This window comes from Mirounga leonina, unplaced genomic scaffold (genome assembly GCF_011800145.1).
Source record: "Mirounga leonina isolate KUSES-001 unplaced genomic scaffold, KU_Mleo_1.0 Mir_224, whole genome shotgun sequence".
Lineage (NCBI taxonomy): Eukaryota > Metazoa > Chordata > Mammalia > Carnivora > Phocidae > Mirounga > Mirounga leonina.
In genome coordinates this window covers 4,873,337-4,886,784 of record NW_023270615.1, presented here as the reverse complement: position 1 = coordinate 4,886,784, position 13,448 = coordinate 4,873,337, and the positions used below count along the sequence as shown (strand labels likewise).

The 13,448-nt window shown below is 42.1% G+C and overlaps 1 protein-coding gene across 1 annotated transcript in view; it reads right to left on the bottom strand.

The window, feature by feature from the left end:
- TRPM6 (transient receptor potential cation channel subfamily M member 6) overlaps positions 1–13,448 on the bottom strand; it is a 167,076-nt gene that overhangs the window by 33,422 nt on the left and 120,206 nt on the right. Inside the window, exons 25-27 of the mRNA XM_035029044.1 lie at positions 12,619–12,751; positions 2,635–3,776; positions 2,334–2,446 (exon numbers count right to left, since the gene is read on the bottom strand). Coding sequence (XP_034884935.1) covers positions 2,334–2,446; positions 2,635–3,776; positions 12,619–12,751 — 1,388 coding nt within the window. The remainder of the gene's footprint in view (positions 1–2,333; positions 2,447–2,634; positions 3,777–12,618; positions 12,752–13,448) is intronic.

Genomic DNA, 13,448 nt, shown 5'->3' with positions numbered 1-13,448 from the left:
GCAAGTTTAGTAAGGTTGCAGTGTATAAAATCAATATTTTAAAAATATATTTCTAGGGGTATCTGGGTGGCTCAGTTGGTTTAGCATCCGACTCTTGGTTTCAGCTCAGGTCATGATCTCAGGGTCATGGATCAAGCCCTGTGTTGGGCTCTGTGCTCAGCAGGGGGTCTGCTTGAAGATTCTCTCCCCCCCCACCACCCCCTGCTCACATTCTCTCTCCCTCTCTCTCAAATAATCTTAAAGATATATGTATTTCTATATACTACCAACAAATAATCAGAAATTAATTTTTTATAATTGCATTTATAATAAAATAAAAATATCAAATACTTAGAGAGACATTTTTAAAAACACGTGCGAGAACAGAACACTTTTGGCATCTGGGTGGCTCAGATGGTTAAGCATCCATCTTCAACTCAGGTCATGATCCCAAGGTTCTGGGATTGAACCCCACATTGGGCTCCCAACTCAACAAGGAGTCAGCTTCTCCCTCTCCCTCTGCCTGTCTCCCCTGCTCATGCTCTCTCTCGTCTCCAATGAATAAAAAATCTTTTTTTAAAAAAAGAACTGTACACTGCAAACTACAAAACACTGCTGAGAGAAACTGAGGAGCATCTAAATAAATAGACATATCATGCTCATGGATCAAAAAACTTATTATTGTTAAGATGCCAATTCTCCCCAAGTTGATTCACAGCAATTCCACTCACCCCAGCAGGCTTCTCTGTAAAAACTGTCAAGCTGATTCAAATACATGTGGAAATGCAAAGAAACTAGAATAGCCAAAAAACAAAACAAAACAAAACAAAACCACACCACTTTGAAAAGGAAGAAAACTGTGACAGACCTACACTACATGATTTCAATATTTAATATAAAATACAGTATTCAAGATAGTATGGTATTATCATAAAGACAGACATACAGATAAATGGAACAGAATAGATCCAGAAATAGATCCATACATATTATGGATATATATGGTCAATTTTTGACAAAGGTGTCAAGGCAACTCAATAGGAAAAAGACAATCTTTTTGCCAGAAAATGGTAGGAAAAAAACTGATATTTGTATTCAAGGAAGGAACGGGGGGAGGGGGGGAAGGAGGAAGGAACAAAGAAATAAAGGGGAAGAGGAGAAAAGGAAAGAGGAGGGGGACCTCAATCCTTACCTACCACCATTTACAGAAGTTAACTCAAAATGGGTGCTAGACCTAAATATAAGAGCAAAATCTATGAAACGTCTAGAAGAAAACATGAAAAGAAAATCTCAATGATCTTGGGTTTTCTTAATTCAAATTTTCTTAAATAGGATACAAAAGCACAGACTATTAAAAAAAAAAAACAAGCAGCAGATTTCATAAAAATAAAAAATGTATGCACTTCAAAGGACATTTAAGAAAAGTAAAAGGCAAGGGCGCCTGGGTGGCTCAGTTGGTTGGGCGACTGCCTTCGGCTCAGGTCATGATCCTGGAGTCCCTGGATCGAGTCCCGCATCGGGCTCCCTGCTCGGCAGGGAGTCTGCTTCGTCCTCTGACCCTATCCCCTCTCATGTGCTCTCTGTCTCTCTCATTCTCTCTGTCTCAAATAAATAAATTAAATCTTTAAAAAAAGAAAAGTAAAAGGCAAGCCACCAAGAGAAAATATTTATAAAACATATATCCAACAATGGGCTTATATCTAGAAAAAACTCTGACAACTTATTATTAAGACAACCCAATTTTTAAAATATACAAAATATTCAGACAGGTCACAAAAAAAGATATATGGATGACAAAAAGAGCACATAAATGATAGCTTGCAGCACTAGTCATTCCAGAAATGCAAATGAAATCACCATGAGATCCCACTACATACCCCCAACTATGGCTAAAGTTAAAAAGACTGAGCATACTAAGGATTGGTGAGAACGTAGACCACTGGAACACTCATAAACTACTCCTCGTAAACTGGTTAGAATGTAAAATGATACAGCCACTTTGAAAAGCAGTTTGGAAGTGTCTTCTAAAATTAAACAAATACTTACCATATAACTCTGACATGCTACTCCTAAATATTTACCAAAGAGAAATTGAAACATATGTCCACACAAAGACTTGTGCACAAATGTTCATAACAGCTTTGTTTAGAATAGCCCAAACTGAAAATAACACAAGTGTCCTTCAACATGTGAGCTGATAAATGAGCTGTGGCATATCCACTCTGATGACTCTTAAATTTATATCTTCACTCCTTCCAGTCCAGGGCCATTTTGTAGTGTGCCTGGCACTTTATGGAGAAACTGAGCTAAGAGAGGCTCCTACCTCAATTGCCAATGACATAAAAGACACTTACCGGCACCTGCAGTCCTTGTGTTTTCTTCTTTTTCTTTGACGATCTCTTATCCTTGATTAGCATTTTTGTTTTGATCCATGCTGACTGCCCTATCTCTGAGGATCTTGAAAGGTCTGTAAGGGAAAGGGTTTGCATGAAAAAATTTAAGATTGCGCTGGGAGCCATTTGGTTTTACAGACGACTGAGAATGGGGAGAATGAGAATATAGTCAAAGGTGGCCAACTTTCTAAAAATAATAGTAATGCATAGAATTTAGTAATTTAAGAGCTTATTTTTTAAATTAAAAAAAATGTTCACTTACTTTTAATCTTAGAGATCTTCAGTTTCTCCTCCTTGTGGAATCTCAAACTGTGACTCCGGGTGAAGGGCCTATCTCTGCGGAAAGGATTGATCCAAAAGGATGTGTTTGGCTGCAGCCATGGTCCCACCTCTGAGCAGTCACTACTATGCGCCAACCTCGATGAGTTATCAGAGAGGGATCTGGCTCGGATCTGCCTCTGGCTTTGGCCACTCTCTTTAGAGTCACTGTTACAAGTGGAGGCCAAGCAGGTCTGCCATTTTTTCTTGATGCTAAACACACCAGTTTCATCACCTTCTGAAAATGCCCAGTTCACATATCCACCTTCAATTCCCATGCTCTCGCCTTGGGAAGGGAGGGAGGTCACTTTCATTGGTGGAGACGTGCAAATCAAAGTGGGTAGAACTTGCTCCCCCTTGTCTTGTCTGGCTGGTATCTGAGCTACTGACTTGTACTGTGCCTCGGGTTTGGCCACTGAGCCCTGAGCTGAGACAGGTGGGATCTGCCAAGTCAGATGAACAGGGACCTCGCCCTGGGTGACCTGTTCAGTTGCCAGCACACCTGTACCTGCTTCCACGGATGGTCTGAACAGAGGCAAGTCAGTTTCTGCAGAAAAAGGAGCTCGCTTTAGATAAGAAGGGACGAGGAGAAACTGGCCATACTTTCGCTGTGCTTGCCTGTTAAGGAACACCCCAGAAGCAGCTATGGTGGTTTCTGTTTCTTGCTTTTCCTGCTCATCTCTTACATTTGAAGCTTCTCTCTGACTGTCTGTAATCTCAAGAAGGGGCCCCCTCTGCCCTCTCGGGGTACGCTGGCCTCTGGCCAGGCTCTGCAGCAAAGAAGGAGGCATGCTGTAATACTGGTATTTCTTCTCCCCAGAGATCTCCATGCTGCCTGGAACCCCTGCACAGATGACATTGCTCCAGCTGTGGGGAAGTTTTCTGCACGTAGGATGCTTTCTGCTGGCCAGGAGAGCCTCATCCTCTTGTAAGGTGTCAACAGCAGAAAGGAATTTCAGGGTATCCACTGTCAGGGCAGAGAGGTCCTGCAGGTGTCCCACTTGGCTGTCCAAGGACAGTAAAGAGTCCTTTATAAAAGACACTTTTTCATTCATTTCTTTCATTTGGAAGTACATCTCTGTAACCCTAATGGTAAAGGGAGGGAGAAAATCAATAAACACGTTAAGCCAGTGGGAACTTGCCTTGCTCTCTTCCTGTCCTCGTTCCATCCTTAGGCGGCTCCTCGACCTCAGCTGCTTCCCCAAGTTGGGTAAGTCCTCTGTCTTCTCATCTCAGGTGGTTTCACGCCATCCTATAATTCCTACTATCACTCCAATGAGGAAACACTAAACATCTACTTTTCTAGCCCTTATTTATAACATTCCAGGACCGTATTTCCAGCTTCCTGCTAGTTAACCCTCCAGTGTCCATCTATCATATTCATCAATTTACATGACAAACACCCCAAAATCTCCTACTGACAAGCACTATGTTATTTTGGATAGAAAAAGGACATCTTGAGGAAGAAGCCAGGATGAGAGGAACAGAATTAATGATTAAATATGTAATTAGAAAAAAAATTTATAGATCTTCAAAAAAAATCCAACTACAGATCAAATAGGCTTCCTAAGCTTCACACAAAACCCATTTTAAGAGACCTACATTCTGAGAAAGCCTGAGGCAAATTTTTAAAAAATATTTTGAATACTTTAACCCAACATGATGATGTCCAGCCATTGAGTTACATAAAAGCAACACAAGATATTTTCACCTATGAAAGTCAAAAGTGGGGTGCCTGGGTGGCTCAGTCGTTAAGCGTCTGCCTTCCACTCAGGTCATGATCCCAGGGTCCTGAGATCAAGCCCCGCATCGGGCTCCCTGCTCCGCAGGAAGCCTGCTTCTCCCTCTCCTGTTCCCCCTGCTTGTGTTCCTGTTCTCACTGTCTCTCTCTCTGTCAAATAAATAAATAAAATCTTAAAAAAAAAAAAGTCAAAAGTTAAATTGCAGGTAGAATCTAATTAAATGTAATAACTGACTTAGAGACAGAGAGAAAGAATGAAGGAAATGTTGGTTAATATTATCTGTATATCTATAAATTTCTCTATATGGAGATAGGTTTCATTTTGTGCTCCCCCTCCCCAAAGAGATATGTTGAAGTCCTAACCCCCTAGTACTCCTACAATAGGACCTTATCTGGAAACACGGTCTTTACAGAGATAATCAAGTTAAAATGAAGTCATTAGGGTAAACCCTAAGCCACTATGGCTGGTGTCCTTATAAAAGGGAAATTGGGACACAGTGAGAAGATTATGTGAATATACACAGGGAGAAGACCACCCTACAACTTCGGTGATGGTGTCTACAAACCCAGGAATACCAAGGATTGCCAGTAAATGCCAGACGCTAGAAGAGGCAAGGAAGGATTCTTCACTAGAGCCATCAGAGGAAGCACGGCCCTCCCAAGTTCTTGATTTTGGACTTGTAACCTCCAGAACTGTGAGCCAATAAATTTCTGTTGTTTTAAGACACCCAATATTTGGTACTTCATTATGGCAGCCCTAGGAAACGAATACAGCTTTCTAAGCTTAACAAAACAATAAATTACAAAACATCTCATATTTGGTTATATTAAAAACAAACTCATACACATAAAAATATATAAAAATTTTAAAATAAACAGTAAGTTAGAAATTTTTCTAACAAATATGATGAGGTGTTTGTATCCCTTAATCAAAAGCTTTTACAAATTGTTGGGTGGCTCAGTTGGTTAAGCGGCTGCCTTTGGCTTGGGTCATGATCTCAGGGTCCTGGGATTGAGCCCCACATCAGGTTCCCTGCTCAGCGGGAGTCTACTTCTCCCTCTGCCCCTTCTCTGCACTTATGCACTCTCTGTTTCAAATAAGTAAAATCTTTAAAAAAAAAAAAAAAAAGCTTTTACAGATTGTTACAGAAAAAAATTACAAAGACTCCAAAGGATGTGAACAGACAATTCACAAAAGATAAAACACAAAAGAGGGGCGCCTGGGTGGCTCAGTTGGTTAAGCGAATGCCTTCAGCTCAGGTCATGATCTCAGGGTCCTGGGATGGAGCCCCGCATCAGGCTCCCTGCTCAGCAGGAAGCCTGCTTCTCCCTCTCCCACTCCCCCTGCTTGTGTTCCCTCTCTTGCTGTCTCTCTCTGTCAAATAAATAAAATCTTTTAAAAAAACACACAAAAGATAAGGAAATATGGTAAAATATTCAACCTCATTAGGTATTCAGAGAAATGAAAATTAAAATGAGTTCATCTACATTGTAACATTTTTTTAGCCTAGCAAATGATTAAAATAACTCAATGGCGACAAGGGTGCAACACTGGGACATTCAATTAAGCAATGTACATAAAGAGACTATGATTTCATGGGATGCCTGGGTGGCTCAGTTGGTTAAGCGTCTGCCTTCAGCTTAGGTCATGATCCCAGGGTCCTGGGATCGAGTCCCACATCAGGCTCCCTGCTCCACGGGGAGCCTGCTTCTCCCTCTACCTCTGCATCTCTCTCTGTCTCTCATGAATGGATAAATAAAACCTTTAAAAAAAAAAGAGAGAGAGACTATGATTTCACTATGCTAAAGTAGATATTCTTTACATTATGAGATAGAATATTATGCAGCCATTAAAAATCATACTTACATTATTGAACAGTAATTTTCTTTGGCTATTTCTGATGGTAGGCATGGGGATGTGGATGTCTGTTATGTTTTGTACTATATACTTTCAAATTTGGTATAAAAACTTTGTTAGTTGAGAAACAAAAGTTAAAAATATGTTTATAAATAATGTTTAATTATTTGAAAAAAATTTTCTGATGTGTAAGGGAATAAGGGACAACATACAAACTTGTATAATTTTTTTAAAAGATTTTATTTATTTTGAGAGAGAGAGAGAGTAAAGGGAGAGGCAGAGGGAGAGAGAATTCCAAACAGACTACACTGAAGGCAGAGCCCAACACGGGGCTTGATCTCACAACCCTGACATCATTCCTTGAGCCAAAATCAAGAGTCGGATGCTTCACCGACTGAGCCATCCAAGTACCCCTAAACTTGTATAATTTTAACTGAAAATATATGGAAGACTAAATGGGAAAAAGAAAATTTTCAGAGTGCACTTTGGCTTACAACATTTTTTCATTCTTTTCTTTCCCTGTTTTATTCTTTTATTTGGATAAGTGAGTATTCTGGCCAAATTCTCAATAACAAAAACCTTTGATAAGCAGAAATAAAGTAAAGTAAAGTAAAGTAAAGTAAAGAAAGAAAAAGAAAGAAAAAAAACAGCAAGGAAGGGGATCTCATCAACAGTTTCGTGGCTGACATGACCATATGCAGAAATTAAAAATGGTCCCCAATCTTATGTGGGGCCTGGAAGAAACAGTGATTATACCATGAAGGATTTAGCATTCAGCTACAGCAAGCACTTCCCAAAAGAGTGTGAGATATCCCCTCTCCAGAATGTATCCCAAGTCACATGGATTGAGAAATCCTGCACTCCTTCTTTTTGGGAGCTTGGCAGCCAGGAATTAAAGAACAAAAGGGGTGATGTTTTCCGTGTTTGTTATATGGGGGTGGGACCCTCTCCTTCTTACTTCTGGTACAGAATCCCACTTCTGTAACTAAGCAGAGGTTTAATAAATGCTTCCTGACCTTCTGGAACCTGCAAAACGAGAATTGGCAGAGATGATGAGGGAAAGAGCACCAAATATATGTATATTCCCTTCCAAATATGCTTAATTAGAGCCTCTTCACTTAGTGTACTGTTTCATCTAATTAAAAAACACAACAGTCTGAACGGCAGTAATGGAGGCTCATTAAGCTCCATCAGCAGCAGTCACATCAAATGGATATAATAGAAACCAGCAACTATTCACAGCAACAGGTAACAGGCTACAATAGAGACCTGTTAGACAAATAACCTGGTCATCCTCACATAGGGTCTTCCTGCTTTCATGGGCATTTTTTTTTTCTAAAGCATTATGTCCCATGAAACATATTTTAATTATATTCCTCAACCACCAACTACATTAATTTAATCTAGACTTTCAGTCATTCTGACATGTAAAGAAAAAAAATTCTTGTAAGTTTAGTTTCCCCTGTGTGCGATTTGAGGGTAGAGGAAAGACCAGTATGGTTATTGTTTTTCTGTGGGTCTTTGGAGAGATGTTTTAAAGTAAGATTATAAGAGGGGCGCCTGGGTGGCTCAGTCGTTAAGCGTCTGCCTTCGGCTCAGGTCATCCCAGGGTCCTGGGATCGAGCCCTGCATCGGGCTCCCTGCTCAGTGGGAAGCCTGCTTCTCCCTCTTCCACTTCCCCTGCTTGTGTTCCCTCTCTGTGTCTCTCTCTGTCAAATAAATAAAAAAAATCTTAAAAAAAAAAGTAAGATTATTAGAAGTATATGTATAATCATCATGATAATCATAATATTAACTGAGTGCTCACTCTGTTACAAAGGCTGTACATTATTATTTTTATTTAATCCACGTAACAACCCCATAATGTAGGCATTCCTATTACCCCTTTCATAAAAGAGGGTGGGTCACGTGGCCGGTCACAGGGTTGGGGATGGAGCGAGGCTTCGAACCCAGACAGCCTAACTCCACATTCAGTGGCATTGACTCCCCCCACACTCGGGCACCTCTGAACAACTCATCAAGGATCAGGCAAAGTTCTCACCAGTGCCTTAGAGGCGTGGGAAATGCTAAATGAATTATACCAACATTTCCCAAGCTGAGAGGTGCTCACAAATGTTCCTCAGTAAGGTGTCACGGCAAAATAATGACAGGACCTGCTCCAACAAGGACTCTTGAGTCACAATGTGACTTGTTCTAAAATGTAGCATTCTCCAGGGGCCCCTAGCGGGCTCAGTTCATAGAGCATGCAACTCTTGATCTCGGGGTTGGATGTCCGAGCCCCATGGTGGGTGTAGAGATTGCTTAAAAAATAAAATGCAGCACTTCCCAAATATAACATGCTTATTATGGGGAAATATCCACTTAACATCTTACTCCACAGAACAGAGAGAGGGTCAAAAAGTAGCCAGTGTTTCAGAGAAAGGAAGACATAAAACAGCCTAGTCTCACAATTCACAATTCACTTAATTCTGTAAGGATGTAGGTGATCTCTTCTCTACAAGTAGGCGATTGTGCAAATAGCCTCATCTTTCCCTTCCTCTTCAAACTCCCTCAGCTGCCTCAGGAAAGTATTCTTCCCCTCCCCCATGCCTCCGTTGTGAGCTCCCCAGAGATGACCTCAACGAGGCCAATGGTGTAAACGGAAGACTGGTGAGAGAACGGACGGATGATGTTCTCAAGAGTGAAATCAGGTCTTCATAATCAGATTCTAGAGCCCACGAAAGCCTCTAGGATATTGTTCAGAAGATACATACCCATCTACCTTCTACTCCTTCCTCTACCCAAGGGAAAAACTCAAAGGAATACAATATGTGATGATTGATGGTGTTCATCACACTATGCCACCACCACCATTACTACAATGATTGAATTACTTGTTCGTAAACGTCTAGTTCAGTTTCCACACCAGATCCATTTGACTCTTAACACTGCCCTTCCTATTTCCCTTATCCTCCTCTGATCAATTCTGGTTAATCTTCCCCGTGAGCCCTTCTTTCTTGCTCTGTTACACAGAGGTTGGCTCCCCTCAGGGTCCCACCCTCAGCCTACTGAGTTTCCTCACCCTTCTTGCTTCCTGGGCATAATCCCGTCCTCTGTCATGGCTTTCTTTTCTTACAAGGGGCAGACGACTCCCGAATCTCCTTGTCCAGGTCAATCTTCGCCCCGGGACTTCAGAGCCTCGCATCTAAAGCCTCCCAGGAATCTCTGGCTAACTGTGCCACAGGGATCTCAAGCTCAACAAAGCTGAAACTCATTGCTTGCCCCTTCCCCGCATCTTTTGAACATTGTTTTCTATCATGGAGGTGCCACTTTTCACCTAATTACCCCGCTACAGATCTGACAGTCATCCTGGACTCCACCCTCTCCCTTGGCTGCATGTCCATCCCTAACTCCCCTCACGAATCGCCCTTTCTAAACATGTCTTTACTCATCCCTTCTGCTATGGTCTGAATGTCGGTATCTCTCTGAAATTCCTATGTTGCAATTCTAACCCCCAGAGGTGATAGTATTAGTAGGTATGAATGGGACTGGTGCCTTTATAAAAGACACCCCACAGAGCTTCCTCACCCCCTCCGCCATGTAAAGACACAAGAGAGGTCTGCAGCCCAGAAGGGGGCTGTCACCCAACCATGCTGGCATGCTGTTCTTGGACTTCCCAGCCTCCAGAACTGTGAGCAACTCACAAGCCACCCAGCCTCTGGCACTTTGTTACAACAGTCCAAATGGACTAAGATACCTCCTTTCAAACCTACCATGGCTAGTTTGGCTAGTCCCTGGGACTCATCCTCCTGCTGTATTGATCCCTGCTGTCTCCATACTTCAAATTCTGACTCTTCAAATCCATAACTGAAGGAATCTGCCTAGAACTTGAATCTGTCCATATCTGACCACCTAAAACTCCTTCCTTAGTTTACAGGGTAAAGTAAGGGGCTCTCCATGACCTTGGCCCCATTCATAATCTGGGGCAAGGAGGTCATCTCATCTTATGTATTTATTCCCCTTTTCTTAAGATATGAAAGAAAAGATGTATTTAAAAAGAAATCACACTCACAGTTTTTGGAGCCTATTGTTACTTTCATTGTACCCTTACTATCAATCAGCACTCTGCCACGTGGTTCATCTATGTTACCTCATGTAGTCCTCACAGCACCTCTAAGAGGTAGGTCTGTCTATTTGTGTGTGCATCTTACAAATAAGAAAACAGAGGCCCAGAGCCAATCTGCCCAAGTGCATAGAGCCAGTAAGTGGAGAAGCAGGTCTTCACCCTGGTTCTATAAACTCCTATCTGGGCATGTGTGTCCTAGAAAACAGAGAGCCAGGCTGGCCCACAAGACTCAGTGAGCATATCTATAAAGGTAGCAGAATGTGCAGAAGAGGAAAAAGGGAAGAGAAGCTCATCAAGCTCTGGCCTAAAGATATTATTTAAGGAAAACAAAATTTGTGTGCTCACAAACCTTTATTTGATATTTTTTTCTCAATATAAAATTGGTCTGAAATTCAATCGGCCACCTAAATACGTATTTACGTAATATGATATCACTTGAAAAGTCCAGAAATATGACCTATACCCATAGCAAACCATTTAGAGAGTTCTTCATGTAACTCAATTTTATTTTATTTTTTTAAAGATTTTATTTATTTGACAGAGAGATAGAGAGCACAAGTAGGCAGAGTGGTAGGCAGAGGGAGAGGGAGAAGCAGGCTTCCCGCCGAGCAGAGAGCCGGATGTGGGGCTCGATCCCAAGACCCCAGGATCATGACCCGAGCTGAAGGCAGCCACTTAACCGACTGAGCCACCCAGGCGCCCCTTTAAATAAAGCCATATTTAAGGATCCACTGCCCATCCATTCGGATGTCGAAAAAAATACATGCATAATGAGGTATAACATTTTACAGCCAGGTCCCTGTATATTCGAAAATGAAGGAACGCATTTAAGTTCTGCTGATTTGCTTCTGCTTACAAAAACAACTCTGTGTTAAAAAAAAAAAAAAAAAATGCATATGGGGCACCTGGGTGGCTCAGTCGTTAAGCATCTGCCTTCGACTCAGGTCATGATCCCGGGGTCCTGGGATAGAGCCCCACATCGGGCTCCCTACTCGGCGGGAAGCCTGCTTCTCCCTCTCCCACTCCCCCTGCTTGTGTTCCTGCTCTCGCTATCTCTCTCTCTGTCAAATAAACAAAATCGTAAAAAAAAATTAAAATAAAAAATTTTTAAATGCATATTTAATGCATTTAAGTGCATATTAAATGCACTCAGTCTTCCATATTCCAACACAACGCCATGTATCCACAATTATCGGTGGAGCCACAGTGGCTTTGATCCTACCACAGTTTCTGAATATGTTCACTCTCTCCAACACATCTCTTTCCTCACACCTCTGAACGGCCCCCTGCACTGACCCTCCCCACCAAAACCACACATACCCACAGGCACTGGTCTGATGATGCCTTGGCCTCAAGAACTGTGTGCCCACACCCGAGCTGCAGCCTCCTGAGCACTGGCCACCCTCTCTCCTGGCCCCCCGATTGCGAGCGAAGCCCAGGCATTAAGCCCTCTCGTGGGGCAAATCACCTCCTCCCTCCTGCTCCTGCAGTTCCTCCCTGGCTGGTGAATCATGTCCAAGACCATACACATTTCTTCTGTTATCCCCGCATGGAAACAAAACAAGAGAACCTCACCTGTGCCCCGTCCCCCCAGTGCAACGAGCATGCAGCACTCGGCCTTCTCCTGTCCTACCTGCCATTGGTGGATGCACCTTGTGGCCTCAGGCAGCTGCACTGGCTATTCCTACAGCCGGGGGCACCACCCCACCAGATGTCTCTGCCCCGCCTCCCTCAGGCCCCTCCTCCTCCAACTCCTCAACAGCCTTCCTGCCCCAGGCGACCCCAAAGAGTCCAACCCAGCCCCCCCACCCCCCGACTCTGGCAGACCCCTCACCACCATCGTTTTCGATGCCCTTATGCAACTTGATTTTTCATCGCTCTTTAACGGACATTAAATTACATCTTTTTATGTGTCTCCCTGCTTGTTATTTGTCCTCTACCCTCCTCACCCCTCTACCTGCACACACTAGAACACGAGTCCTATGAAGGCAGGGACTCTCGTCTCTTATTCACCATTTATCTCCAGGGACTAGAGGGACACCTGGAATGTAGTAGGTGCTCAATAAATATACATCCGTTACAGGAATACTATATGCTACTAAACAGAACTGTAGAGAACCCAAACCTCTGGGTTCTGAAAGTCCATCTTTCTACTTCTTCAGACATTCTAATAGAACCAGTTTTGGGGAGCTGGAAAAAAAAAATATATATATATATCTTGTACTTCTCTGATGTCACTCGGATTCGTTCCTCAGAGCTATAATTCAGATTTTCCATCTTCTCATGGAAATATATTTCCACACACTGCTCTTCGAAATCGTGAAGTCTTTTCAGATCCTCCTCACTCAGGTAGAGTTCTGTGTAAATAAATATGGTACATTTTAAAAGAGCATTATTTGTCGGTAAAATGAGACAAAAATATTAATTTTAAATGGAAAAACAGGGCAAAGAGAAGCTGATACAGAGGAGGAGTGGCTTTCCTTCTACTTGTGTTGAAAATCAATAAACTATAGCTTGTGTGAGAAAACTTTGCTGTCTTGTCACACCAAAGTCCTAATATTATTGGAGAAGCACTATGTAGAAATAAATAGAAACATCAATTTGGCTCTTTCCTATTGTCCTATAAAGAGGTGTGGGAATTTGAAGATGACTCATGTGGAATAGACATTTTCTGTCCAATATGCTCATCGGTTAGATTATTTCTACACATTAACAAAACCACTATGTTTATATGCATATGGGGAAAGATTCTGTCTTTTTTCCCCCGCTAACTGTTTGGTCTATCACAATGACAATAAGTAACCTGTAGGTTAAAATCAAGGTTAGATGAAGTCTAAATCTGTTAAATTAATCCAGCAAGTATAAGAAAGTTTCACCTTGTTACACTGAGTTTGTAGATACAGTTGACCCTTGAACAACATGGGTTTGAACTGTGCGGGTCCACTTATATATGTTATGGTTTTGTTCCGCCCCCCCCCCCCCCCGGGTAAATACAGCACAGTGCTGTAAATATATTTTTTCTCCCTTATGATTTTCTTAATAACCTTTTCTTTT